Below are 27010 nucleotides of genomic sequence, written 5' to 3' on the forward strand. Positions count from 1 at the left end.
GATAATTTAGATGTTATTTCCATGATGTATCCTGTCAGTTTGGTGCAGAGTATAAAGTAAGGTCTGCTGAAGGAGAACATTTTTATAAAAGCTTTTATGTTTTTTAAAAAGAGTATTTAAAATGCATTTTCAAAACATGTATTGGTAAAGAGTGTTGTCATTATTCCCGGTCTCAGGAAGAAGATAGTTCGGTGCAGGGTCATGAACTGGGAGATGCACAGTGATATCTGCTCATTGCCGCGTTTATCTAGCATGTACAGGAAGGCCAACTTAAAGATGACGAGGGATTTTACACAAAAGTACTTTTGTACTTTCCCAACACAACTCGTAGTGTTGTTTTCTAGACAGCAGATTTGCAAGGGAACTTCTTCCTATCTCCATGGTTACTACCCTAATCTGGGTCACTGGGGGTCTCCCCTGGATTTGTGCAGTGTTCTTCCATTTGATCTCTCTTGCTCTGTTCTTACCTCCTCCCCCAATTCCCATTATTAATTCAGAACTTACTTCACATCATGTCACTCTTTTTTTAAAAACAGCAAAAACTTTAACAATCACTTTTATAGGGAGAAAGAAAGAGCCTTGATTGGTGACATTTGCTAATTTCCCCTGTGTAAATATTTCCACTGTGGCCGATTTCAAGCTACCCATGTGAAGTCACCTTGGAGTTGGGAAGATAAGTGCAGGAGAGGCTCTGTCAAGTTGGTGTGATCAGCTCCACAACTAGAAAACTCCCCAGTGACTGCCCCAGCCAGTCAAAGTGAGGTCCTTCCAATAACCATGCATAAAGCTCACATTTCCAGTTACCTTTTTAATCTCACTTCCAACTCTACCCTCTTCTTGTTAGTTTCATTTTATATTACTCACTTATTTAATTTGTAAAATGGGGATGCATTTGTAGGGACATATCACATGAAAAGTATGACAGCACTCAGCACTCTATAGAAGGCAAATATTTTATAAATCCAAGTTGGTGGGAACAATGGCAGTTCCCTTAATATGAGGGAATATGACACACAAATCACAGACATTCATTGAGCCAGACAAATTACTCAATGACCGTGTCTCCCCGCCAAACTGGATGTGAACCAAAGTTTCTGTCACCAGATTTTCTGTGAATAGTCTCTAGATCTCTGTGCGAAAATGGGAAGTATTAGTTTGCTCGATTTGGGAGATGACTTCGAAAGGCAGAAGTGAATCAGTTGCCATGATGCATTTAGTCACCTCAAATCCTGTCCGTTGTGTAGCTTCAGTCACTAGTACTTTACTTTGAAGTGACCATTTCGGCTGGATTCACATTTTTGTCTCAGCCGTTCATTTCTGCTCCAGAGCCTGCTTGTGGCTTTTGAAGGAAGATATCAGAAATCAAGATATGAAATTTCACTCTTCCCAAGAAATTGGGTCCTACAGAGGGTAGAAGAGGTTTGAAAGAAATGATTTGCAAATAGGTCTTCCACATGTATCTGTCAAGGTATGATTTTGTTGTTTTTGTGTTTTATCTGAACTTGGTCATATTGTATAGGGGAATGTTATTTACTGTTTTTGTTACTGATGCTTTGGGAATTGAGGTAGAGTGGGGGGAAAAAAAGTTGAGGTAGAGTGGAGTAGATTGATTTCTGCTCATAGAGCTTGTATACACAATGTAATCACATTTTTACCTCCATCCTTATGGGAGGGTCTTGTTTGCCTGAATTTCACAAGAATGTTAGTTGGAAGACAAGAGAAAACTATGCAGCTTGTTTATGTCTGTGTTTCTTATACCTTTATTGGTAAAAACTAATAATACCAACGCAAAACAATGCATTAACTCTATCTAAACTCTTTAAATTTGGCTGGGAAGAAATTCAAAATACTTTATTTGCTTATCATGCAGAATTAATAGTGCTCATGTAACTTCTTCAATGCATAAAGTCTACGCATGTGCTTCTTTTGATAATTTATAAGGACATGTTAGTAGGTCAATTTTCCTGTCAAAATAGTCTTCTAAATGTTCAGGACTGTGCTAGGGCCTTTGGGAGCTAAAAACAAACATAACAAACAGCACTGATTCTCTCTTCCCCACTTTAGGAACTTTGACTTTATTTGGCAACAAAAAAAAATCAAAATTATGAAATGAATTGGAAAAAAAATATGTTCTATTTGCACTTCTGAGGGCTTAGGAAGTAGACAAGTTTAGAGAAATCTGCTGTCAGTGAGAGTAAATTGAAGGGTGAATTGATGGTGTATTTCAAAGCATATGTAGAATTTGAAGAAATGAAAAGAATATCTTCTACAGAGAACGAATTATTCATTCATCCCCCAGTCTAAAGTAGGTCCCCTCCACTTTCCTCTTTCACATCTATCTTTCTCTTTCACTCTGTATTCTTCCTGGCGTTAGTCTTAATCACCTGGCTCTGCCTCTAGTCTCTAAGTTTGGGGAAGATAAATATCTTGTTCTCTGTTGAAAAACTAGGACCTAGAACACTACCTGGCACAGATAGGTCTTCAATAATTACGGGTTTCATTAACAAATTAATTATTAAGTAATCAGGGGTCTGTGTTCTTCAGGGGGTTCGTCAGCAAAGAATGGATATTGGGAAATATAGAAGCAGAAAATAAGTTTGAATGTGTATGGTGTTGTCGCATTAGAACATATTTTAATATCACATACTATTGAGATATTTGAGCAAGGGAGTGTTCCCTTCAGTGGATCTTCAGTAGACTGACCTAGTAATGCTATGGCAGAACCATGAGAAGAGAAGGCTGCAGACCAAATCTGATGTGTTGCTTGAGGTCATCTGTGCGTGTGATGAAGACAGCCTCGCCTGCTAATAACCGGAATTGACTGATCATGACCTCTGCATTTGACACTCCCCTGTTCATCACGTAAATACTACACTACAAAGACAAGGGTGTTGAGGGTGTTTGCCATGGAGTGATAATAATGACTGATCATGAAACGTAAGCTGCATGCAGAAAGACAAGTTTTACAACAATTGAGGAGGAACACACAGGAGATTGCAAGGCAATGGATAAGAGGTTTCAAAAAAGTGTCAAAGGTAACTTGAGATTAAGCAAACAGAGGTAGTGAGCCAAAAAGACAAGTGTCAGCAGTCAACGATACATATGTTTAATCTTAAGGTAATGGAAGGAGTTAAGTTATTGGTAATCAAAAGGGTAGGTTCTGACTATGAGAGAGGTGGCTGAGATAGGAAGAAAAGAGGTATCTTTGAGAAGATTTCAAAAAATTGAGTGGCCAGGGAATGTGTGTATATTTCACACTGTGTCTTAACGTATTCTTAAATTAGCCTAAAACTTACCAACTTTTCATCCTCCATTTTTTTAAACTAAATGAGTTGCAATGTAAATCTCTTTCGGTGATTCCAATCTGGAATCCAAGGTTTGCAAATGCTTTAAAAAAAACTGAAACAGATGCCCATAAATGACAGTTACAAATGGGGGCAAAAATCAACCTTTGCCAAAGAATCATTAAGTTAATTGTCTTCCTTAAGTTGAACCGTTCTTCAGTAAATAAGAAACTCCCTTCTCAGTAAGGCAGCCATGAAGTCACATTTCCCTGCTCCCCTTAGAAGTGTGTAAGAAAGGTTTATTTTAATAGGGTAGATCTTAAATTCAAATGTGCCCTCCATTAAATGATAAACTCTGAGGGCTATGTATCTTTCATTACTGTGTAACACAGGCAACAAATAACAGATGATAAATATTATAATGAGGCCAACTAAGATACCGCATCCATTATAACTGGAAAATTGTTTCTTTTTATTTTAAGATGCACTGTGGGCATTAAAACTGTTGCTAATCTGTTGGGATAATAGCTTCTAATTTGTTATGAATAAAGATGTGTGGGAGAGGATGAGGTTTGATCAAAGGCAAATTTTTAACACTGGACCCTGAAGCCCTTAAGGGCTGCACCTTGAAGTGAATAATCCAAGTGCCTGCATTGACATGGTGTATTAGATTCAATCATTTTGTCTGAAGGAAACCAATCAGGGTAAGTGAAGTGTTTCCAAAAAGTCATCCTAGAAAAACAGAGCCAAGCTTCTGGCCTCTGCGTAGGCAGTCCATGGCATCTATATTTCAATCTTTTATGTTACTACATTCGGGTGCATTAAGCAGATGTACAGCCTGTTGTGTATAAAGACAGCACATTGGCCACTCCATTTAGGGTAACTAATGCATCTGTGAATGAGCGTTTAGTTCTTAAGCAGTATCTCTAGCGATTCACATTTACATGTCACTCTGATTATATGGATGAGGGATGGAAGGTTGGATTTTGGAATTGCAGGCATTTATTTTTTAAATGGACTTCAAAAATGTCAAGGAGTGCAGTTCCCAGACTTACCGGTTTGCCAAGATAGTGTGTCCAATAGAAAAATAGTTTCTGTTGTTAAATAGGAAAAACACTTCATGAATATAACCTGACCTTGTTTTACACTCACATTTTAATGTCACAAATATCCTGAGGGATCGTTTGATGAGGTATTTCTACCCTAGTGATAGATGAATGAATCTATTTAGAAATGATTTCCCTAGAGGTCATATGATGATGTACGAGCAGAGCTAGAAACAGAATCTCCTAACTAGGGTGGAAAAAGCATGTGTTCTGTGTGTGTGTGTCTGTCTGTCTATCTCTGTGAGATCTATACTGTCTCTCTTTCTGTAGATGTAAAGATTATAGATTTTTTTCCACTTTACCAGTACTTCCTGGAAAAAAAAAAATGGCTTGACTACTTGTTCAATTGTAGATCTTGAGCTCTGTCTTCTTTAGAGGTTGGGAATTTCTGGATGACATAATGTACTTATACTCTATATTTCATTTTACATCTTCACTTCCTTCCAAACCAAGCTTCTATTATTTTTTTAAATTTTGTCTTCCAGACTTATTTATTAAAGCAAAATTTCTAGACAGTTACAATCCTTTAATTTAATATATACCTAGAAATAATGAGTTAAAATAATTAACTATATATTCATTTTAATTATTGTCTAAATTTACTTTAACGCCCTAAACACTGACATGTTACTTTTTATGTGCAAGGAAGCATACCAAATGCTAAGGGAGATAAAGAAATGTACAAAATTTGATCCCCATCCTCAAAAATTCTAGAATCTCATGTTTGTGTATGATAGCTCTAAGGCAGAAGGTGACAAATAATACACAAGAAATTCAAGCTAGAGGAGAGAGAGTATTGATAAAAGGTTCAGGGAGAACATGGCTTTCAGTTTAGGTTCTGATGAACATGAAATTTATATTTTTCAAGTGGAGGTATAGTTTGAAGAGGAAGAGACCCCAGGGAGCCAGAATTATGTGAGTGGGTGGAAAGGAGGCTGGGTCATACATACAAAGCCTGAATTGCCTTATGGAAAAAGTGGACTCTATTTTGGGTAATCCTGAAAGCTCTAAAGAAGGGAATTGAGGTAATCCTATTTCTTTTTTAGGACTATTTCTTCAGGTTAATAAATAGGGAAATTGAGATAGAGAATCCAACTAGGAATATCACTTAGTAGCCGAGACCTCGTAGATAGTTTGGAAAATAGGAGACAGATGTGAGATCAAAGGAGACGAGGAAGGATTTGTTGACCAGTGTGTACATAGGAAGAATGTAGATGTCAAATTACTTGGGGGTTTCTGTTCTCCGTGACTGATAGCATGAGGATGCTATTGAAGACAAAGTTTCAATAGAGGGAAGTGGGAGACGATGCTGAGTTAGTTTTGGAACATATTGACCTTGAGTGTCAAAGGGACATCTATTCATCTTAATAGCATATTTCAAGTTTTTAGAAAGGGTGAAAGCCTTATGTTTAAGACAGAGCTGACACTAAAGCGTTTTTATTCCAGTTCTCTGATTTTGCTTGGCAAATTATACCATCTGTCTTCTAGAAGGTAAATGAATATTGGTGGCTATGTACTTGGGAACTTTACAGATGCAAGGAAAAATCCTTTTTCTGGATATAAAATCATACCAGAAATAACTTTGTGTATACTAGTCCTTTTCTGCCAGTATTTTGGATAATACAGACTCTGAAAAATGGGATGCATATCTTGCTAGTTTTGCACACACAACAATAGCAGAAGCTCTCAAAGGTGATGTCAGTATCTAATGTGGCATCATGGATAATGGTCAGGGCTGGGAAAGTCACTAGGTACCCAACTTCTCAAAAGAGAAAATATATTGAAATGGTACTGAAGAGCATGGCATCTGCTGCTTTCTTGAATTGTTTAGTTCTTTCCTGAATTCAGGGCATTGCTTTGTATGTTATCACCACTAGGAAAATGTGTTTACTTCCAGCACCCATTTCCAAAGTGCTTTCAGAATATAATTGCTCAAATAATTTTCAGTGATTAAATTAACATTTTACATTATTTAATTAACTGTACCTAATTATACCTGAAGAAAAATTTGACTTTCTGTAGTTCAATGGCTATCTCTAAAAAACTTCCTTTGAATCAATGATCTTAGAGTCTTTGCTGATAATTTAGTGGGATTTTTTTTTTTTTGTAGGAATGAAACCAACATTTTTGAGACTTATTGAGCCTCTACTGTGTGCCAGGCTCTTTGCTAGTTGATTTTTTTTTTTTATAGAATATAAATATAGAGTATCTAGATCTAATACAGTTGGGACTGATTAAACAAAATATTTAAAAATTGGAGCAATATTAAAAAAAGAAACACATAAGCACATATAAAGCTCTTTAAAACTGTAAAGTAGGGGCTTCCCTGGTGGCGCAGTGGTTGAGAGTCCGCCTGCGGAAGCAGGGGACACAGGTTCGTGCCCCGGTCCGGGAAGATCCCACATGCCGCAGAGCGGCTGGGCCCGTGAGCCATGGCCGCTGGGCCTGCGCGTCCGGAGCCTGTGCTCCGCAACGGGAGAGGCCACAACAGTGAGAGGCCCGCGTACCGCAAAAAAAAAAAAAAAAAAAAACTGTAAAGTTGTAAATATACACTGTTTACCAAATTTGGCAATAGAGTCTTTTATTTGTGTGTGTTTTCCCTAATTGGATTTCCATATAATCTTTATGCACAAAACATGTCCATTAGTTTTCACTTTTTAATTCGGTTTCAGTTTCCTTAAAGCTGAGCCCCAATTTAAAGACATTTGGAAAAACAAGCAAACAAACAAACATAGTTCAGACTCCTTTTAGATTTAACAGATTTACCGTAATCTCACCACATCCAACCAGACCATATATTTTTTTAGTAAACCTCCTTTTATTGAGTATCTTCCAAACCACTGACATAGTTTTACAACAGAGTTTTCAGAGAAATTCTCACTAAGTTTTCAAACTCATGTTTCTTTGATTTATATACTATTTGCTAATATAATTACAGCAGCAAGTGCAATTGACATGAGCAGTTTTGAGAGCAAACTTAACTATCATCAGCATACAATTCAGTCTTCTGAGCGTAAGTGAGTGAGCCTGCTATCAACCATGGGCATTCAGAATGCCATGGCTGTTGATCAAAATGTTTTACAAAGTTAAAGAAGAATTAGATCTAATCCGGGGATTTGTTCAATAAAAATTAGTTTAGAGGTTTCCACTGCGTTATCTCAGGCATCCAGATTGTCTATAAACATATGACAGGTAGCTATTAGAAGGTTCCATTTTGTTTCAACAGTGAAAATAATTATTGGATACTTGAGTCACATAGTGTCCTGGCAGTTTTTCTTTCTAATGATAGTTTGAAAATGCCTAAGTCAAAGAGTTTTTAAAAATATCAAACAATTTTTCATGGATCATATCTTTCCCTCCCTTCCATTATCTCTACTTACTTTCCGCTTGCTGCAAATAATTCATGGTCTGTCCCTCAAGCAGCTCACAGACCAGAAGAGATCAACTCACAGATGACAAACGTAGAGTGCCATAGAGGAGGTGCTCTGATATGGAGAAGGACAGAGATCAACCTTGAGAAAGCCTGGCTGATAATAGAAGCCTTTGTCAAGGAAACCACATCTGAATTAGATCTTTAAACATGATTTAGCCAAAGGAAGAAGGTCAAGCAGACAGCAGCATGACTGCTGGCTGAGGTCACAGTTTAACCTGTCTGTGTCCTCAAGACTCATTGCCACCCTTTGCATACAGTCAATCTTGAACTTTATCCCTGAATCAACAATCTGGAACAAAGTTAAAGTGGGAACGTGTTATATTAGGGTAATTTTAAGTTCAAGGAGGGAGAATGTTGCAGATAAGACCTGGTATAGGATCCAAATCTGAAAAGACCATGAGTGTCACATAAAAGTTTGGATTTTCCATCTGAAGAAATAGAAAAGCTATCAAAGGGTTTTAATTTAGGGAGTGACATGAGCAAATCTGCACTTACAAGGATAAATCTGGCAGCACCGTGGAGAAAGATCCGCTAAGAGGCAATTGCATTAATTTAGTCCTGAAATTATGAGCACCTAAACCCAGGCAGACCGGGGGAGATGGAGAAGAGGGGATTAAGCTGATCCCTGCATTCGGATTACTCTTATAACAAGGACAAGAATTAACAGTGCGCGAGTATTCTCAGATTTTTCCTTTCTCCTTCATCATAAACTAAGAAAATGGCAAGTGAAGGAAAGGAGGAAATTAAATAAAACTATCATCCGTCCTGGTGCTTAAGAAACCTGGGAGTTTATTCTTGAATTATGCCCAATCATATGTACAGTTCTCCATTCATTTAGTTAATAAATGTTTACTGGGTACCCTCTTTGAGCCAAGTACAGTTCCAGCCACTGGAATTACAAGACAAACAGGTCCAATGAAGTTCTACCCAAATAACTCTAATTTCTCAGTTTCTCTCGATTCCAAATGTCTGCACACACATTCTCTTCTCTCCACTTCTCTCCCTTACCTGATTAAGTCTTACTCATGCTCTACATGAGCTGAAAAGCCACTTCCTCTCCCATGGGACTTCCCAGACCCTCAGCCATGGTTGGGGCCCCAGGACTTGTGCTTCCATTGCACTTGCCTGGTACTTCCTCTGAGAGAACATCTCATCGCATGGCACTTAAATCATGCTGGTTCAATAGCCTGTGAGGCCCTGAGGACACGGACCCCTCTGCTTTGGTCACTGCCCAGCAAGAGTAGGCATTCAAATACTTTGTGAATAAATGGTGAGTAAATGAATTAAATGCCTCAACACAGGGAATTGTTTCTTCCTCCATAAAAATGATACTTTTAGAAAGCCAAACTCATCACTATACTTTAAACTGGCATTAAGGTAGCCTGCTACTCAGGAAGTTCGAGGCTGTTATATGTTAACATTCTGTATTTCTAGCTTCTACTTCTAGATTGAGAAATGAGCCACATATGGTTAGCTAAACTCATTTGTGAAAACTTGGCATATTCTCAAACCATATTCAAAGCTTATGTTAGTTTTGAAGACACAAATAAAAAAATATATTTTCCAGAACCTCCCCTTCTTTGGTTGAATTTTTGGAAAAGATCTCCCACGATGTGAACTTCTGTAAACTATATTCTAAGTTGAATCTGAATATCATTATAGGATTTGAATTTTCCATATACTGTCTCTTCTTCAAGCCATGACACTTTAAGGAGTAGAGAAGTATTATTTGTATATAGAAATGAGGAATGTTTTAATTTTAGATTCCAAAATACCATAGATAATAACATATGCTAATCTTAAAAGCACTCGACATGTTTCAAGTAAAAATAAGACTCTTAAAGATGTCCCATAGAATTTGTTCTGGCTTTAATAAACATTAGATTTCAGTTCCATCTCTCTAGAGATTAAGAAGTGAACAATAGGAACTTTGATAAAGGTTAAAAAAATCTCTCTACTCCCCACTCTAACCTCCTCACTTTATTTTATGACTAAGCATTAAATCAATGGGCTGCAATATCGACTTCAAACTCTTGGCAATAAGCACTTATGATAAATAATGACATATTTGTTTCAAGCATAACTCTAGCCATGATTACCTTAAGCCCTAACTTTCACAAAAATCTTGAATTATCATGGAGTTTTGACAGAAAAAAACCATAAAATCCATTCAAAAATTTGCCCAACTCTGTATTATACCCACAATTATGGCAGAAAAGATAAATTATTTATTTTTGTTACTTTTCCTTCATTTTCAAGCAAGATCTTTTTTCTCCCCTAATTTGGATTTGGAAGTATATTGCCTGACAATTATTGTCAAAGCCCTCTTACAGAAATAAGCAAAATGCCCTTATACTGTTAAAGTATTTTTTCTTTTATGGTGCCATACGTTGGAAATTTATCATTAAAATGCCCTCCTTATAACTGGATACGGAAAGGTAAAAACTGTTACAGAGTTGCCTGGCAAACCAGGAAGTTAGGGAAGGCGCCTTAATATTTGTCTAGCCTCAACTTGGATTGGACACCTTCCTAGGTGTCTTTGACATTTTTTAATCTTATTTTAATTTCTTATAACAACTCTGGAAAGTATTTCCCTTATATAAAGATAAAGGTAATGGAAGCTCAGAAAGTATGTGCCTCCTACATAAAACCAGGTAGCTACTCAATGGTTGATTACGTATTTAATATTCTTTCTGAGACACCAAATTTTGGGCAGAGTTGAAGTATCTTAGCAAAGAGAAATAATCCAGTGCTTAAGCATATCAATGTTAAATATAACATCTGGAGTTAGAAACTGAATCCCTTCTCTTCGGGACAGGTTTCTTTTTTCCCATTGTTTTGTTTTATTTAGTTTTGTTTTTGCTCTTATAGTTCACCACAGCAGGTAATAAAAAGATGTGTAAAGATCCCATTTTTAACACTTGTCCTTAAGATCCAAGAAGCACCAATCAATAGCCAGACGCCGGAAATTGATGTCTGGAAAAACATGAGGAAGAGTTAAGATATTAGGAGCACAAAAGTAGAAAATAGATATCATGGAGGATATGAAGTGGTGAAAATGAATGTTTGTGGCTAAGGCAAGAAATCCACAGGTTATGGCTTTGAATAAGCAAGTGGGGCTCAGGGAAGAAATTGAGGGTAATGGTGAGTGAACAACTTGGAAGAAAATATGAACACAGTTTAATGTTACTGGAGCCAAGTTTCCACATCAAAGTGTACTGCATGATCACATATATATATATATGGGGCAAACCAATCGACACTTAATTATTTCCACTTATACTGTTAAAAAGGAAGGATATTTTCCAGCAGTTAATAAGAATGATGCACTCATTTCCTGCCCTGTGTCATTCCTAGTCCTTTCCTGATATCAACTGCATTTTCTGACATGTTAGCCAATAATATTTATTTAGTAATTGCTGCATTGTATTGGCTCATTTAGGACTGTATGCCAATGTAAGTGCCAGAAAACCCAACTAAATCGGGCTTCAACAAAATGGAATTTAGTATTCGACAAAACTGAAGGGCCCTAGGATTTACCTAGCTGCAGGCACATCTAGATCCAGGTCTACGATGCCACAGACCTGGTTCCACTAGTCTCTCTTTGTAGTGGCAAGAGGGCTGAGGCATTTTGAGATGCTACCCAGTGCCAAGGTTTACTCTGATTCACCAGTTTGCCAGTCCCTACAATAGTCATGGTGGCCGGGGGGATCTAGTAATTGATTGGCTGAGTCTGTGTAACATGTTAAACTGAGAGGAAGAAGACTGATCTCCACGTAGGAATTATCATTACCAGAATTAGGGAGAATGAATACCTTGGAAGCACAAATGACAAGTGTCCACAAAATTCTCTAAGCCCTCTATCATCTATCTATCTATCATCTATCTATCTATCTATCTATCTATCTATCTATCTATCTATCTATGTACCTATGTGTGTATGTATCTATGTACCTATATATATGTGTATGTATGTATCTATCTATGTATCTATCTATCTAATCTATCTCCAAAGTGGATTTACTTCCTTTCTTCATTTTTTTCCTTCATAAAACAAGTATGTTTGAGCACCTATAATGTGACAGTGTTTATAAGAGTGAGCGAGAAGACAGGACTCCTGCCTGCATGAAGCTCAAGGTGAGTGGATGTGAAGTGCCACTTGTACTCATCAAGGCCTAATGGGACTGGGATGATGAATTGTATGACAATTTCCATCTGCCCAAAATCACGGAGGATGTAATGAATCACACCTCTCTCTCTAACAGTCAGACTATGGGTTGAGGCATATTGCCTGTCAAAATAGGAAAAAGTGTAACATACCAATCTTTTGGCTCTTTCTATGTATAATTTTTCACAAGCACAGATTGTTTTAGCTGGAAATGATACCAAGAATAGGCCAGTGTTGAGGGGGGAAAGGGCAAGTTCTAGAGCGGGGGTCCCTCTGGTGAGTGGGCTAGCGGGACTCACAGGGCAGCGTGGGGTCATCAGTGTTAGGTCTTGCGTATTTGCAGAGAAGGCAAGAGGAAGACAGCATCAAATATAAACTTTTTAAGTGGTAATTTTAATGAATAAAATCTCGATATTGATTTCCTTCTGCTCATTCATTGTAAACATGCCTAACATGAAAATTTTGAATACTTAGCAGATGACAGTGGTAAACTTGCCCACAGGTAAATTTTATTATCTCCTTTAGAGATATAGTCTCCATCTCCCTTTCAGATTTACCCCATTTACTTTATGATTGAATAATCCCTTACCCTAATAAGAGATAAAGACATCTTCTTGAAAAATCAACAGAAATTTTCCAGGGGCTTCAGAACTTTGCAAAGGTAAAAATATACTGGATTATGCATCAGTGTCAGAGATGGATTTTTGAGCTTAGCTTCACAGAACTGTTACAAAAAAAAAAAAAAAATTCCAAGCAAGAAGCAAACTCCTAGGTAACAACACTGTTTGTATCCCAACTTCCTAGATATCCTTGAAAGAGGGTACACATATGAACCGGGATTCTGTTTTTTTTTTTTCCAGTGGTTCCCAGGAATACTCTACTATGAGATATTGGCATATTTGCTTCAAAATGACACAGAGAAGCAGTGTCTCTGTCACTTTTAGAGTTGACATCTCACCTTAGCAGCTCACCCTTCTCAGGGGTTGCGTTTTCGTCTCTGAAAGGAAGCATTTCTCAGAAGAAGACATAAAACATTAATGTTGATGGATTTTCAAGAAGACAGCAAGACAAGTAACAAGCTCTGTTGAATAGCATTGTCGAAGCAGCTCTGAAGTTCTTGTTTTGTACCTTTCTTTGTCAGTCCCGATCAACGGGTACTTAAAAAAAATCAAAGCAAGTACTGAAGAAAGTTAAGAACATGGAGACTATGTTTGCCTAGATTATCTTGAGTTAAATGTAAGATTTTGTTTCGACTTTGTGCACAGTTTTTTGAGGTTACATGGTACCATATGCCACTTTTTTTAGAGATACGGCCTTACATTGCAGATTATGATCCCCTAAACAGAATTCAGGAGGACAGGACTTAAAAGTAGGAATTGTAAAGCTAAAATTATTCACTGCATATGATATGTCAGATCCCATGCTAAATGCTTCATATGTAGCATTTCAGGTAAACTTGATAACAACTCCATGAGGCTAATACTACTATTTATCTCTTAAGGAAATGGTCTTTGGGATCAGCAGCTAAAGTAGAGGTGCTAAATGGTGGAGATGAGGATAGAAACCACAACTCAGTGATTCCAGAGCACAAATGTCCAGGTCTGTTCATAAGCCAATAACTTTTTTGGAGAAGTTTACAAATATTTTATCAATTACTTCTAGGAAAACAACTTACATTGATTTAAGTAGTACTTTATTTTTTTAAATTTTGTAATAGACAAACCAACAGACAGCTACGTCTTGCAACATTACCTTCATTGTGTGAGAAAAAGTGTACTTCTTTAAATTCAGGGTTATGAAACTTATTTTTATTTTTATAACATGAGATGTGTCAGGCTTAATCTATCTTGAGCACTAGAGTCTTACTGCAAAAAGACTCTGCTTTCTTCAGCCCACGTAATTTTCACTTCAAGCCAACTATTCCTATAGTGGAGTTAGTTCCTACTTTCCCAACCAGCATTTAAATACCCAGTCTGAAGCAAGGGACTGTCCTATTTTCACAGGCATTTCTTATTTCTGGGGTTTCACTTTTGTTATTAGACTTTCTCTTTCTTGCTTCTTTGGTTCCTGAATGTCATAGATGGTATGATCGTTCCCAAGAATGTTTGTTCATGACCTCCAGAAAGCAGATACCAAGATAGATGAAATTTAGAGGGAGAGATTTATTGAGGAGAATGCCTGGGATAAGGAGGGAGCAGGAATAGGCAGAAAAAGCCTCAGACCACAACGTAGCATGACACCTGTGGGAGGAGAAGGGGAAGGAAAAATAATCGGATAGGAAGAGCTTCAGACCATGGTGTAGCTATGGGCAAGTCTCAGCCAGCCCAACAGGGAAACTCAGACACAAGCACTCCCACACTGGGCAGAAATAGCCAGGTCCCATACCTCATATGCTCAGCTGTTAGCTAGGAGCTTTCCATGGGCAGAGTGGCCTTGACCTAAATGCTGCATCCGATTTGAAGACTCTGTGGCTGGTGGCTGTCAGCTAAGTGCTGTCCTTAGAGAAGTTTCATGGCTGCCGCAATTCACCCCTTATGCTCAGCAGATGCTCTTCTGCAGGTTTGGGGACCAGCTCTTTCATGGATCCTGTTGGATGCTTCATGAGGGAAAACTTACGAGGGGACAGTTGGTGTGAGAAACTATAGCTCCTTTCACTGCAGTTCATATGGGGGTTGCAATTGATATGCATTATCTCCCTCCTCCCACACTTATTCTAAATTCACCTCACTCTCAACTAACACCTCTGCTGGTCTCAGTGGCTTGCCTGGTGGTGAGACTAATTTAACGAGAGGTTGGAACATCCGGTCAACCTTCTCGGGCCAGCTTGCTGCAGGTGACCTTTCAAACTCACAGCTGGGCAAGGGAGTAACCAGAGGGGTCCCATACATTTTTCTCTCTGAACCATCTTGTAACAGCAGCTCCGCTTCCTCCTATTGATCAGGGTCCATGATCTCTTCCACAATGGAGACCTGTCTTCTTGTCTGCTGGCCACTATACAAAGCGAGCTCAAATTACTTAGGAGGCAGCTATAGCCTTGTTGTTCAATGGGACCCTTACTGTATCTTGGAGAAAGAGCGTGCCCGCTTTGGAGACCAAGACTTCTAACTAGGTAGAGACCAGAATTATGGGGGCAAGAAGCACAAAACCCCTCAATGTGTCACTAGTTGTCAGCTACCTTCATTCCTAATGTCAAGTTGCCTCCTGAAGGGAGATCTCAGAGGCATATGCTACAAGTGCTGTACCTGTATTTGGTCCCCTACCTGGAAGAGGATTATGCATCCCCACATATTGTCACGTAACTTGCAGTGATTTCCTGTTGGAAGAGAATCTATCCCCACTCCATTGACATCAAACTTGGCCATAAGACTGGTTTTAGCCAGTGGAATGTGAGTTCAACCTTACATGCCCCATCTGAGCAGAAGCTTTAAGAGACACTGTGTGGTACCGTGAGTGCTTTTCTCTCTCTGCCATGAGAACATATCTCAGTAGGGACTAGATCCGAGAATGAAAAAGGCATGTGGAATACAGCCACAGCTGATGCACAGCTGACCCAAAGAAAACAAGCAAGAAGTAAACCTGTGTTGTTAAAAATAACTAAGAATAGGGGATTATTTGTTACTTCAGGGTAACCTAACAGGATCTGACTAATACATTGTATCTTATCTTATCTGTGATATTTTGCCTGGTCTCTGGTAAGTCTCCTTTGTCCCACTTTCTGATAACTCTGTTTCCCTGGCTGTTTCTAACTAACACATGTCAGCTCATTAATGTCTCTAACTATTGTTCTTAATGTTTCTGGGGGTTTCTGGATTGACTACATCAAAAACATCTGGATAGGGGCTTCCCTGGTGGCGCAGAGGTTGAGAGTCAGCCTGCCAATGCAGGGGACATGGGTTCGTGCCCGGGAAGATCCCGCATACCGCGGAGCGGCTGGACCCGTGAGCCATGGCCGCTGAGCCTGCGCGTCCGGAGCCTGTGCTCCGCAACGGGAGAGGCCACGACAGTGAGAGGCCCGCGTACCGCAAAAAAAAAAAAAAAAAAAAAATCTGGATATAATTTTCTAAGAAACTCATTAGTTACAGAGCATGGCTAACTGGCTACAGAGATCCTGATTCAACAAATATGATTAGGTATTTGTCCTTAGTATGGGTCTAGGAATTTTTAAAAACTCCACATGGTGCTATCCTAAATTCAGGAATTAGTTATATGCTATGTTTCGTAATATTCGATTTCCTTTAGATTAATCATCTTTACTGGCCTCTTGAACCTAGGTGTACCATAGCCTTTATTGCTCACCCTCAGCCTTGGATAACGGCCTTTCCATCCAACTTACCATAGCCCCACATCTTCATCCTGCATTCACAGCCTGGTCAAATTGAATTTGTACCTGAGACCTGCCGTTGTTTAAAGCATACACTGAATTTCTCTTTGGAAAAAGTGTTTGTGTGTGGGGTGTGTGTGTGTGTGTGTGTGTGTGTGTCTATGTGTGTACACATTACATATATGAACAAAAGGATAAAGAGTTACAGGAAATTGATGCTGAAAAAATGTAATTTTGAAGCAGCAGAGCTAATTATCTGTCTGGGAAAATGTGTAGGCCCTATTTAGGTCAAAAGTAACAGAGAAATTGCTGATACAATTATTCCTCATAACTCTCATAAATGCCTATGTGCATTAATACATGCATAAATCCCCTCACGTGGATATGTTACTGGGAATGACTGTCTAAATAATCCTCAAAGCACCTTTTATTCAGTAATATGGCAGCAGAAATAAGGAAAAGACACGCAAAACGATTGAGGCAAATTTAGATGAGATCAAATATTTCATCTTCTATGAGAAAGATTGTCACAATCGTCACAAATCAATGACAAATCTTCCCATTCCATCACACCCTGATCTCACCTTCACCACACCATTCTGCCTTAAATGCTTACTGATTTTTCACAAACCATTCCATCTGAACTTATTCTAGTTTAATTTTTTGTTGATGTTCTTGAAGAAAGCGCAGAACGTGAAATAGGTGAAAACACTACACGGATTTAGGATACTGACTACTACGATGTGAAAACTTCCACTTAGACATTTGCTTGATTTCATTCATGCTTCTAGGTATCCACTGCTCCAGTTAGTGCACTGATATTTCTTCATTTTGCTTTGCAAAGATAGTATATCTAGTACCTGAATATCGACTCATAATACTCAGAAAAAAAAATGAAATAAATATAAAAAGAAAACATTTGTGGTTGAATAGCAAGTTGTAATCAGAATTAAATACCAAAATCAGAGTCACATATTCTTATTGAACCCTTTCTGGCTCTATTCACAAGGGTCATATAATTGTCATAACTCCTTCAGCGAAGGGGGAAAAACAAATATTTACCATGATTTTTTCCCACTGGAATGTAAAATGTATGACAAACATTAGAGTCATGAAAGATACAATAAAGAGCCGGCTAAAATTAAGATTAAAAAAAGACCCAAAAAATTTTATATCTGGAAAGGTAGATTCAACAGGCTTCCAAAATTCATATACTCAAAGACACTTTTTTTACTTCATACATGTCTAAGAAAATCAACCCAATATTTCTAACAATTCTTTTTGTTTCCTTTACTGGTGAATGAGCAAAAATGGGGAAAACTCTAGAAAAACCTCTCTTAAAAATTCATATTGACATTCATTTCCTTTTTCTTCATAGAGTCACCATTACTTAATAGAATAGAATGGTGCCCAACAGTCATTTCCTATATGATTAACTGAGCTTCAAGCTGAGAGAGTTTTCTTATATATTTTAAAATTTCTGTTCAAACTTTCCAATGTAAAACTTAAAAACCTTACATTTGGAAACCTTGCATACTCTGAATAGGGCTATCCTAGGATCGGATGAGATTTTAACTCTGGATACATCTCTTTATTAGATGCTGCTATTTGATTCTGTGAGACTAATCTATTAGTAGAACTAAGTTACTAGTGTAACCAAAGGATTCTGGAAACCCGAGAGAGATGAACAATTATTCTGTTGATTTAAGCAAGTATTTTCCCCTTCCTTCCTTCCTTCCTTCCTTCCTTCCTTCCTTCCTCCCTCTCTCCCTCCCTGCCTCCTTCCCTTCCTTCCTTTACCTCCTCTTCACTTCCTATCTCTCTCTCCCCCCTTGTACTGGTAACAGAACCCCTTTTGTTGTTGTTGTTGTTTTGTTTTTCCCTCTATATTAACTAGGTAAAAGTAAAAAAAAAAAAAAAGAACTTGATGAAGTGGAGAAGAGTTTCAAATGCTGCCCCCTTGACCTCAGTCATGTGTCAAAAGTCTATGACATATATACACTACTATATATAAAATAGATAACTAATAAGAACGTACTGTATAGCACAGGGAACTCTACTTAATACTCTGTAATGGCTTATATGGGAAATGAATCTAAAAAAGCATGGATATATGTATATGGATAACTGGTTCACTTTGCTGTACACCTGAAATTAACATTGTAGATCAACTATACTCCAATAAAAATTAAAAAAAAAAAAAAGGCAGTCTACAAGTCATTGTCACAAGGAATTCTTTTTTCCTTTTTAAGCCACGGACAAGATTTACCTGAAAGTAGAGAAAAGCAATTGAAGATGAAATGTGCTACGTGGTAGCTTTTTTTTTTTTTTTTTCTTTAGAATACTATTTTGAGAGTATGTGGATACCAGGATACCAGAATTTCTGATTCTGATTAAATTGTATTTGCTTTACTGTCATATTGAATGCAAAAGCATAGAATATTTTCGTGTTATTGGAAACGTTTCTTCACCAGTGTCAAGTTAAAACGTGAACTATCAACAGTTATAGATATGCTTGTGCCCATGATCTTGCACATCCTGGCTCACTTGGCGCGGGTTTCGTGTTTCTTTTACAGCATAGGTGGAGAAGTAGGGCGAGGCCACGAAGGAACGTACGTGGGCAAACACTTCCGCATGGGATTCATGACGATGCCCGCTCCTCAGGACAGGCTGCCCCATCCTTGCTCCAGTGGCTTCTCTGTGAGGTCGCAGTCGCTGCACTCGGTCGGGGGCACAGACGATGACAGCAGCTGTAGCTCCCGGAGACAACCACCCCCCAAGCCCAAGAGGGACCCCAGCACCAAGCTGAGCACGTCGTCCGAGACGGTCAACAGCACGGCGGCCAGTAAGAGCGGGAAAGGCCCCGAGCGGAACGAAGGTAAAACCCGCCAGGCCCACTTCACTTAGCAAGAAACTTCAGGCCACGTGTCTGGGTCCGCATACTAACCAGCATCTGCCTTCCTCCCTGGGTCGCATAGTCCTGTCTCCCTCCCCCTGAGTCTTAGAAAAGAGGAATCCAGGGGGGATGGCTATTTATCTGGGTGTTGTCAAATGACACCCAGAAAAATGGATTTAATTTATAGCATCGGAAAAGGAAAGCAATATATGAGTTTTCCAGCTCCCTTTAAGCTTTGAATCATTAGAAAATTATCTTGCCTAGCAATATGTCTAAAATTTATATTTTCTTGCTTTTATTAGTATTATCTATATGATTATAGAAGTATCGTGATCATTGGGGAGCTTTGTAATGCAGGAAAATATAAAGAAGAAAAATTGTACTCATCTTTAGAAATGATCATTTTTTTAACATTTTGCTGTACTTCCTTCCAGTGAATATGAATTTATGCATGTTTGTGTGTACGTTTGTAGTATATACACACGTGTGCACGTATACGTATTAAAGTCTCTACTTCAATCTCTATTCTATTTCTACCTATATTTATATTTTTCCTCAGCCATGAAATACATAAATCAAATATATCTTAGTCTCCTTGCTGGTCTATGATTTAAATTAGGTCGGGTTAACACTATATATCACCAGCTCTTTAGCCTTGCTTGAATAAATAAGTTTCAGCTTTCCTGAGTTTTTCCTGAGAGTCCCTTGGTGGGAGAGTAGTTGCAAGTGTGTTTTGATACAGGCGCATTCAGATTTTTGTGTTTCAGTTGTGGAAAATGCTTCAGGGTGTCCAGTGCTGCCAGTGGCCAACTTGAGAGCATGGCTCTATGAGGTCCCAAAGTCTTTCTCTTACCCCGTCTGTCCCTGACATTCTCCCCAGTTGGCTTCCCTGAGCGCCCAGTGTTCCAAGTTTCCCAGTAGCTCGCAGCAGAGAGTGGAAGCCAGGTGGTCCTTTCCTCAACTGGGTAGGTTTCTTTGTCACCTGGGCTCGCCAGTCCCTCACAAAAGCTCCCTCATCTTCTGGTCTAATCCTTCTACTGAAGCTCAAACCTAGTCCATGAGACGGGTGCCCAGGAAGCATGTACCATCTTTTCTAATAGCCTCATCTCTCCTTTCTCCCATATTGGTGTCCAAGTGCCTACTTAACCAAAAAAAAAAAAAAAAGCTTCAGAGTATATTGAAGAACACAAATAAGTGCCTGGAGATGGAGTGAATCCATGCATTCTATAGGGAAAATCTCCACTTATGCTCAGTTTTTTCCTACTTCACATATATGTGAAAATACATCATGAGTGTGTGTTTGTGAGATTATATGTGTGAATAACATGTGTATATGTATATTTACAAAATCGAAATCCTAGTGTATAGAGTTCTGTGTTTTATATTTTCAGTTATTTTCTTGTGACTATTTTCCATGGCATTCAGTTTGTTGGGAAACACCATTTTTAGGAGGGGCATATACATCATGATACTTTATTTAATCACTATCTCTTTGATGAAGTCTTAGGTTGGTTCCAGTTTGTTTTGCTATAATGAATATCACTGCAGTGAAGATGGGTGTGTGTCTGTGTGTCTGTTTGTTTGTGTAACTCTATTGTTCCTCTGATGTCTTGGAACAGATTAGAATTCTGAGCCTTTTTACTGATGAGTCAAGGTCATCAGTATGTCCTTCAACTTGTAACACATTGATGTTTTAGAGACAATTTAGGTGTTTCATTTACTTGTTAATAAACTAAAAGGCTCTAGAGATCTGCCTTCTGTAAATTTTAAATATTGTTCCTAAGTTTCCTCTGCTATTGATATATGGTGCCTTTCATTTCTCTTTATATCCTGTGATCTTGTTTCCAAAAATCACCCCTTTCCTACTTTTACTGCCAGAAAACTGCATAATTATTTACATTAGATTGTTTTCAAAAGCAGGTTACTGGTTTGGAACAGTGGTCTCTGAATGATGAGGGCCTAGAATGATTCAAGAATGAAGAGGAATAAAAGACCCATTGGAAGGGGAGGGGAAAATGAAACAGACAAGGCAAACAGACAGTAAGGAGTGTGTTATCAGGAGTGTAATGCTCCTGGAAACATTCCTGGAAGCAGTGTAATGTATACACTTCCGAATAGCACCCCCCAGGAAGGGGACCTGGGGCATTCAAAGTAGACACATGTGGAAAATCATGATTGTCCCACAGAAGAAACATTTGAGTGGTGATTCAATTGTCTTAAGAATAGAACTTATTACCATTCATCTGAGATGCTGTAGGTAGCTAATTCCTGAAGTAGAGAAGCTCATAATTCTTTCAGATCCCTTCACCATCTAAAGATCTAAGCCTCTAAATAGCTAGTTATCAAACAGAAGACAGCAGCTCTGTTATCTTTATTCCTTCTGAGGACAGAAAAGGAGACAGTGAGTAAATTACAGCAGCAGCAAAGACTTATCTCAGACTTGGAAAACTACTTTATGGTCAGTAAGGCTTATTAAACATTAGGTTCAAGTTCAACATCTTTCCTCAGAAGGACCTCTAAGGATGGGTTGAGAAGGCTTAAGCTGTAGTGCTTCTTTGAGGGTGGCCAGTGGACCAGATGGACTATTAAGATTCAGTGCAGAAATGGTCAACTTCTGTGGAAGAGTGATTCTCAATGCAAATTTCACCTTCTCTTCAGAACACTTAATCAAAAGACAATTGCAAAACTGGATATATTCAAATCTCTTCTACCAACTTATGACTTCAGTAACAGGAGAGAATCAGGGCTCAGTTGAGACATGGGAAAAAATTCTTGAGTCCAAATGCATGCATGCATATGTGTGTACTTAAAGCCAAAATTATATAAATATGTAGATTGCTCTTTTATGAATCCTCAATTCTTTATAATTGTGAGTTAACTGGAGTTCATTACGGAACATATGTTTCCTTTACAATTTTTCTAGCTATCAAAATTATAACAAAGATGAAAAGCGACTTTTATAAATCTTGGTCTGTCTTTTCTTTTTACATTAAATGTCAGCAAAATCAAAATATTGATTCAGTGGCATTAGAATGATTTCCATGGTAACCAGCTTCTATTTAAGTAGGGGCTTATGACTTCCTTGTGGCTAAAAGTAAAAAAGAACTGGACCTGTAGCAAAACAGCTTTTCAGAGTAGGAAAAAAGTAGTTTAGTTATGAATACAACCAAAACTCACATGCCAAGAAAATTATAATTTAGCTTTTAAAAATTGTAATTCTGTCATATTGAAAAAATATATTTTCTATTCTATTTTAGGATCTTTTATAATAACACCTTTAAAAACATGTACAGTAGAGAAGATAAATTGATCATAAATATGTGATAAATATTTTAATTGCCCTTTGTATTGCTTCAGTGTGATGCCTGCTTAGTTTGAGGAAAGATCAGATGAAATAATGGGAGTTAACTAGAAAGGAGGAGAGGCCTGAGAAGCTGTGTCTTGTGTAGGATACAGAAAAAGCAGGAACCGTGCAAATTCTCATTCTGCGTTCCCATTGCTCAGGTCAACACGTATCCCATTTATCAGTAGCATCATCCCTAGAGATGCTCTGTGGTGCAGGCAAAAGAGGCTGTACTTAGAATCTACAGACCAACATTGACTGAGCCAGTGACCTAATGAGACTCTTTACCTTTAAAATGATTATAAAGCACTGAAAACTGATCATACTGCCTCCCTCATAGGCTTATGACAAGCCAGTGGGCTAATGGCCACAATGGGGCATGATAAAAAGAAATTGCTATACAAATGTAAGTTCATACAATTTTAAATGTGTACTTACTACCTATTAATAGGCTTGAATAACATGAAATTTTAGTTTAGTGTAGAATATATATTAAAAATAAATAGGAGATATAAGGCCTTTATTATGTTGAGGTTGGTTCCCTCTATGCCCACTTTCTGGAGAGTTTTTATCATAAATTGGTGTTGAATATTATCAAAAGCTTTTTCTGCATCTATTGAGATGATCATATGGTTTTTCTTCTTCAATATGTTAATATGGTGTATCACGTTGATTGATTCACATATATTGAAGAATCCTCGCATCCCTGGGATAAATCCCACTTGATCATGGTGTATGATCCACTTAGTGTGTTGTTGGATTCGGTTTGATAGTATTTTGCTGAGGATTTTTGCGTCTATGTTCATCAGTGATATTGGCCTTTAATTTTCTTTTTTTGTGATATTTTTGTCTGGTTTTGGTATCAGGGTGATAGTGCCCTCATAGAATGAGCTTGGGAGTGTTCTTTCCTCTGCAGTTTTTTGGAAGAGTTTCAGAAGGATAGGTGTTAACTCTTCTCTAAATGTTTGATAGAATTTGCCTGTGAAGCCATCTGGTTCTGGACTTTTGTTAGTTGGAAATTTTGAAATCACTGTTTCAATTTCAGTATTTGTGACTAATCTGTTCACATTTATTTCTTCCTGGTTCAGTCTTGAAAGGTTATACCCTTCTAAGAATTTATCCATTTCTTCTAGGTTGTCCATTTTTTTGACATATAGTTTACAAAACAGAAACAGACTTACAGATATCGAAAACAAATGTATGGTTACCAAAGGGGCAACGAGGATAAATCAGGAGTTTGGAATTAACATACACACATTACTATATATAAGATAAATAACCAACAAGAACCTACTGTATAGCACAGGGAACTCTACTCAATATTCTGTGATATCCTATATGAGAAAAGAATCTGAAAAAGAATGAATATATGTATATGTATCACTGAATCACTTTACTGTACACCTGAAACTAACACAACATTGTAAATCAACTATACTCCAATTAAAATAACTAGGACAGGAAAAGAAATATATTTAGTATAATGAGGAAAACATTTTTATTAAACTTCAAGTACTTCTAACACTTTAGACTCCTTTAAAAAATTTAAGTATTCTTTTTTTTTACTTTTTTAATATATTGGAGTATAGTTGATTAAGGGTATTCTTTTTTTGAAGTATAATTAAGGTATAACATTATGTTAGATTCAGCTGTATGACACGATTCAATATTTGTATATGTTGCATAATGATCACCACAATAAGTCTAGATAACATCCGTCGCCATACATATCACCTATTTTTTGTGATGAGGACTCTTAAGATCTATTCTCTTAGCTACTTTCAAATATGCAATACAGTATTATTAACTGTATTCACCATGCTGTACATTAAACCCATAGGACTTATTTATTTTATAACTGGAAGTTTGTTCCATTTCACCCATACCTCCCAAACTAAGTATTCTTAACTTTCATTTGTTTTAAGCCATTCTCAACTCTTAATTTATGATAACGCTTCATGATTGTCTTTACAAAACAATGAACTGGGCTAGTTCTCCTGGTTTCGGAGCACAGGCTCCGGACGCGCAGGCTCAGTGGCCATGGCTCACGGGCCCAGCTGCTCCGCAGCATGTGGGATCTTCCCGGACCGGAGCATGAACCCGTGTCCCCTGCATCGGCAGGTGGACTCTCAACCACTGCGCCACCAGGGAAGCCCCTATCTCCTGGTTTCTGATTTCACCTTCTAGAGATGTTTGGTAGAGTCGTATCTATGAATTAAAAATTGGAATACCTGCAGGAACATTTGGAATCTGACTGTCCTCAGAAACTTGAACTGTGTGGTTGAGCCAGAACCAAAGGAAGGCTAAGTTCATTATAGAATCACTGCCTTAAAAACAAAACCAAACACAAATCCCTCTCTCAAGGTTACCAAACAAAGTAGATTACAGCCTTCAGCAATGTTACTTTTCATGCCGCCATTTATTCTGCCAATGCTTTGAGTGCCTACCTGGTCGTACTGGAGATCCGGTGGTGAACAGAAGTGGTCCTTTCTTTCATGTTACTTACAACCAATTTTGTTTCCAACTCTCCTGCTCGGCCTGTTTCCCTCTATCCATATCACAAAGCAAGCACTGATGTACAAGAATCTTTTCTAGAAACCAGAAAATCTGGCATGATAACTACGTGAGCATCCTCCATGTAATTAGTTGTTTAGCTCTGGAAGAAACAGCTTAACACATTTTAATAATGTGGGTTTTTTTTTTTTTCCTACAAAGAATATTTGTTGCTCTTTCGCTGTTCAGTGCTAACAGTTTAAAGGTGCCTGAATCTGATTTGTACCAATGTACAGCTTCATAAGCAACCTGTGAGCATTTGAGGAGAGAGGAGAAACAAGTTGATTATGCTTTTTACTGTGGGGAATTTACAGGTTTACCAGGTCAGAATTCCAGTTTGGGAACCTGAATCAGCCCTAGTCAGGGCCAGCCATAAACTTGATTTTGCTTTCTCGATGACTAGCCCAGATTTCTGACCCTTCCAAGTACTCATATAAAAATTTAACACTTCCCTTTATGACTCAGCATGACATATTAGCAAAACATGGGCTTCAGAGGCAAACAGACACATCAGTGCTGCCAACATTTAATACAGTGTCTCTCACAGCCTCATTTTCCTCATCTGCACAATGAGAATAGCAATCCTGGTCTTAGGTGGTAGGTGGAATCTTGTCCAAGATATTTATTCAGAATTCCCCATTCCTTGGTATAATTCACCCTGGATATTCCCTGGAACTGACAAACCATCAGTGGCCTGAAGCTGGAAGGGGCCATGTGGCATGGAACGTGGGCACTCTCTAACAGCCGAGAGTAGTCTCTGGCTAAAAGCCAGCAAGGAAACAGGGACTTCAGTTCTATAACTACAAGGATCTGAATTCTGCCAACAAGAATGGGCTTAGAAGTGAATTTTCTTCCAGAACCTCCAGACGAGGACCTAGACTGGCTGCCACCTTGACTTCAGCCTGAGCAGAGAACCCAGCCTTCTGGGTTCTGGCCACGCCAAGACTTCTGATCTATAAGAACTGTGAGCTAATAGAGTGGTATTGATTTTTAAGCTGCTCCATTTATGATAACTTGTTACACAGCAATGGAAAAGTAATCCATTTGACCAATTTGGAGGCAAAAAAAGTGGGGCAAAATCCATTAGCAAAGCACATAGCTGAGAGCCTGAAGAATAGCAGATTCTCAGCGCCCTTGCTGCCCTTCCTCTCAGCACTGGGCTGTATTTTCGGATAGCAGAGGGTAGTTAAGACACTGCTGGTAGCGTTCCAGATTTCCCGGACCAGACCTTGAAAGTGAATGAGATGATAGAAGCTCAGAAAATGCTGACATATTCGGCCTCTCGAGTATCTGCTTAGCTCTTTCTGAATTTGTTTGGATCTTGTCTTGAGAGGGTATGTCCTTTCTCGCCAACAGTGTTTGTTGTTTCAAAGGGCTCAGCGATGGCTTTTCAGTGGTGTTTTCAATGACCCATTTAAATGACTGCAACTTACAGGCTTAGTGCCTTTTTTCACATAACAAGTGGCACTTGTACGTCACAGTGTGCTTTCTAGAAGTGTTCAAAGCCCCATTTAGCACCACACTAATAAAACACAAGGGAAGTGGGAACAAGCTCTCAAAATTTCCATCGTTTTGGCATTGGGTAGTGTTCTAGTGTTTTGTTTTATGGGATGAGACATGGGGAATTGTCATCGAAGGCCCACATTCCTGGGTTTCACTTTTCAGGTTGACAGAATCAGAAGCTGCTAGGCTTCCTGGTGTAAAAGCCATCTGTCATACCAGGCTGCTCAGACGGAGACAGAGCTGTACATCTAGTGTGTGATCTTTTCCTAATGTACCCTGGGACCTATGAATAAAACCGTTTGTAAGTCAAATCATCTTTCTCTTGGTCCTGGCCATGGCTATTGATTCTAGTCCAAAGAACTCCCCTGCCTCTATATGGTCTCACTCAACACCCTTTTAGTAG

The 27010-nt window shown here is 38.4% G+C and overlaps 1 protein-coding gene across 1 annotated transcript in view; it reads left to right on the forward strand.

Moving 5' to 3' along the window:
- NYAP2 (neuronal tyrosine-phosphorylated phosphoinositide-3-kinase adaptor 2) overlaps positions 1-27010 on the forward strand; it is a 245958-nt gene that overhangs the window by 77008 nt on the left and 141940 nt on the right. The window contains exon 2 of the mRNA XM_065881126.1: positions 18889-19190. Within this exon, the coding sequence (XP_065737198.1) occupies positions 18889-19190 (302 nt within the window). The remainder of the gene's footprint in view (positions 1-18888; positions 19191-27010) is intronic.

The sequence above is a fragment of the Phocoena phocoena genome, chromosome 7, assembly GCF_963924675.1.
Source record: "Phocoena phocoena chromosome 7, mPhoPho1.1, whole genome shotgun sequence".
NCBI classification, from domain to species: Eukaryota; Metazoa; Chordata; class Mammalia; order Artiodactyla; family Phocoenidae; genus Phocoena; species Phocoena phocoena.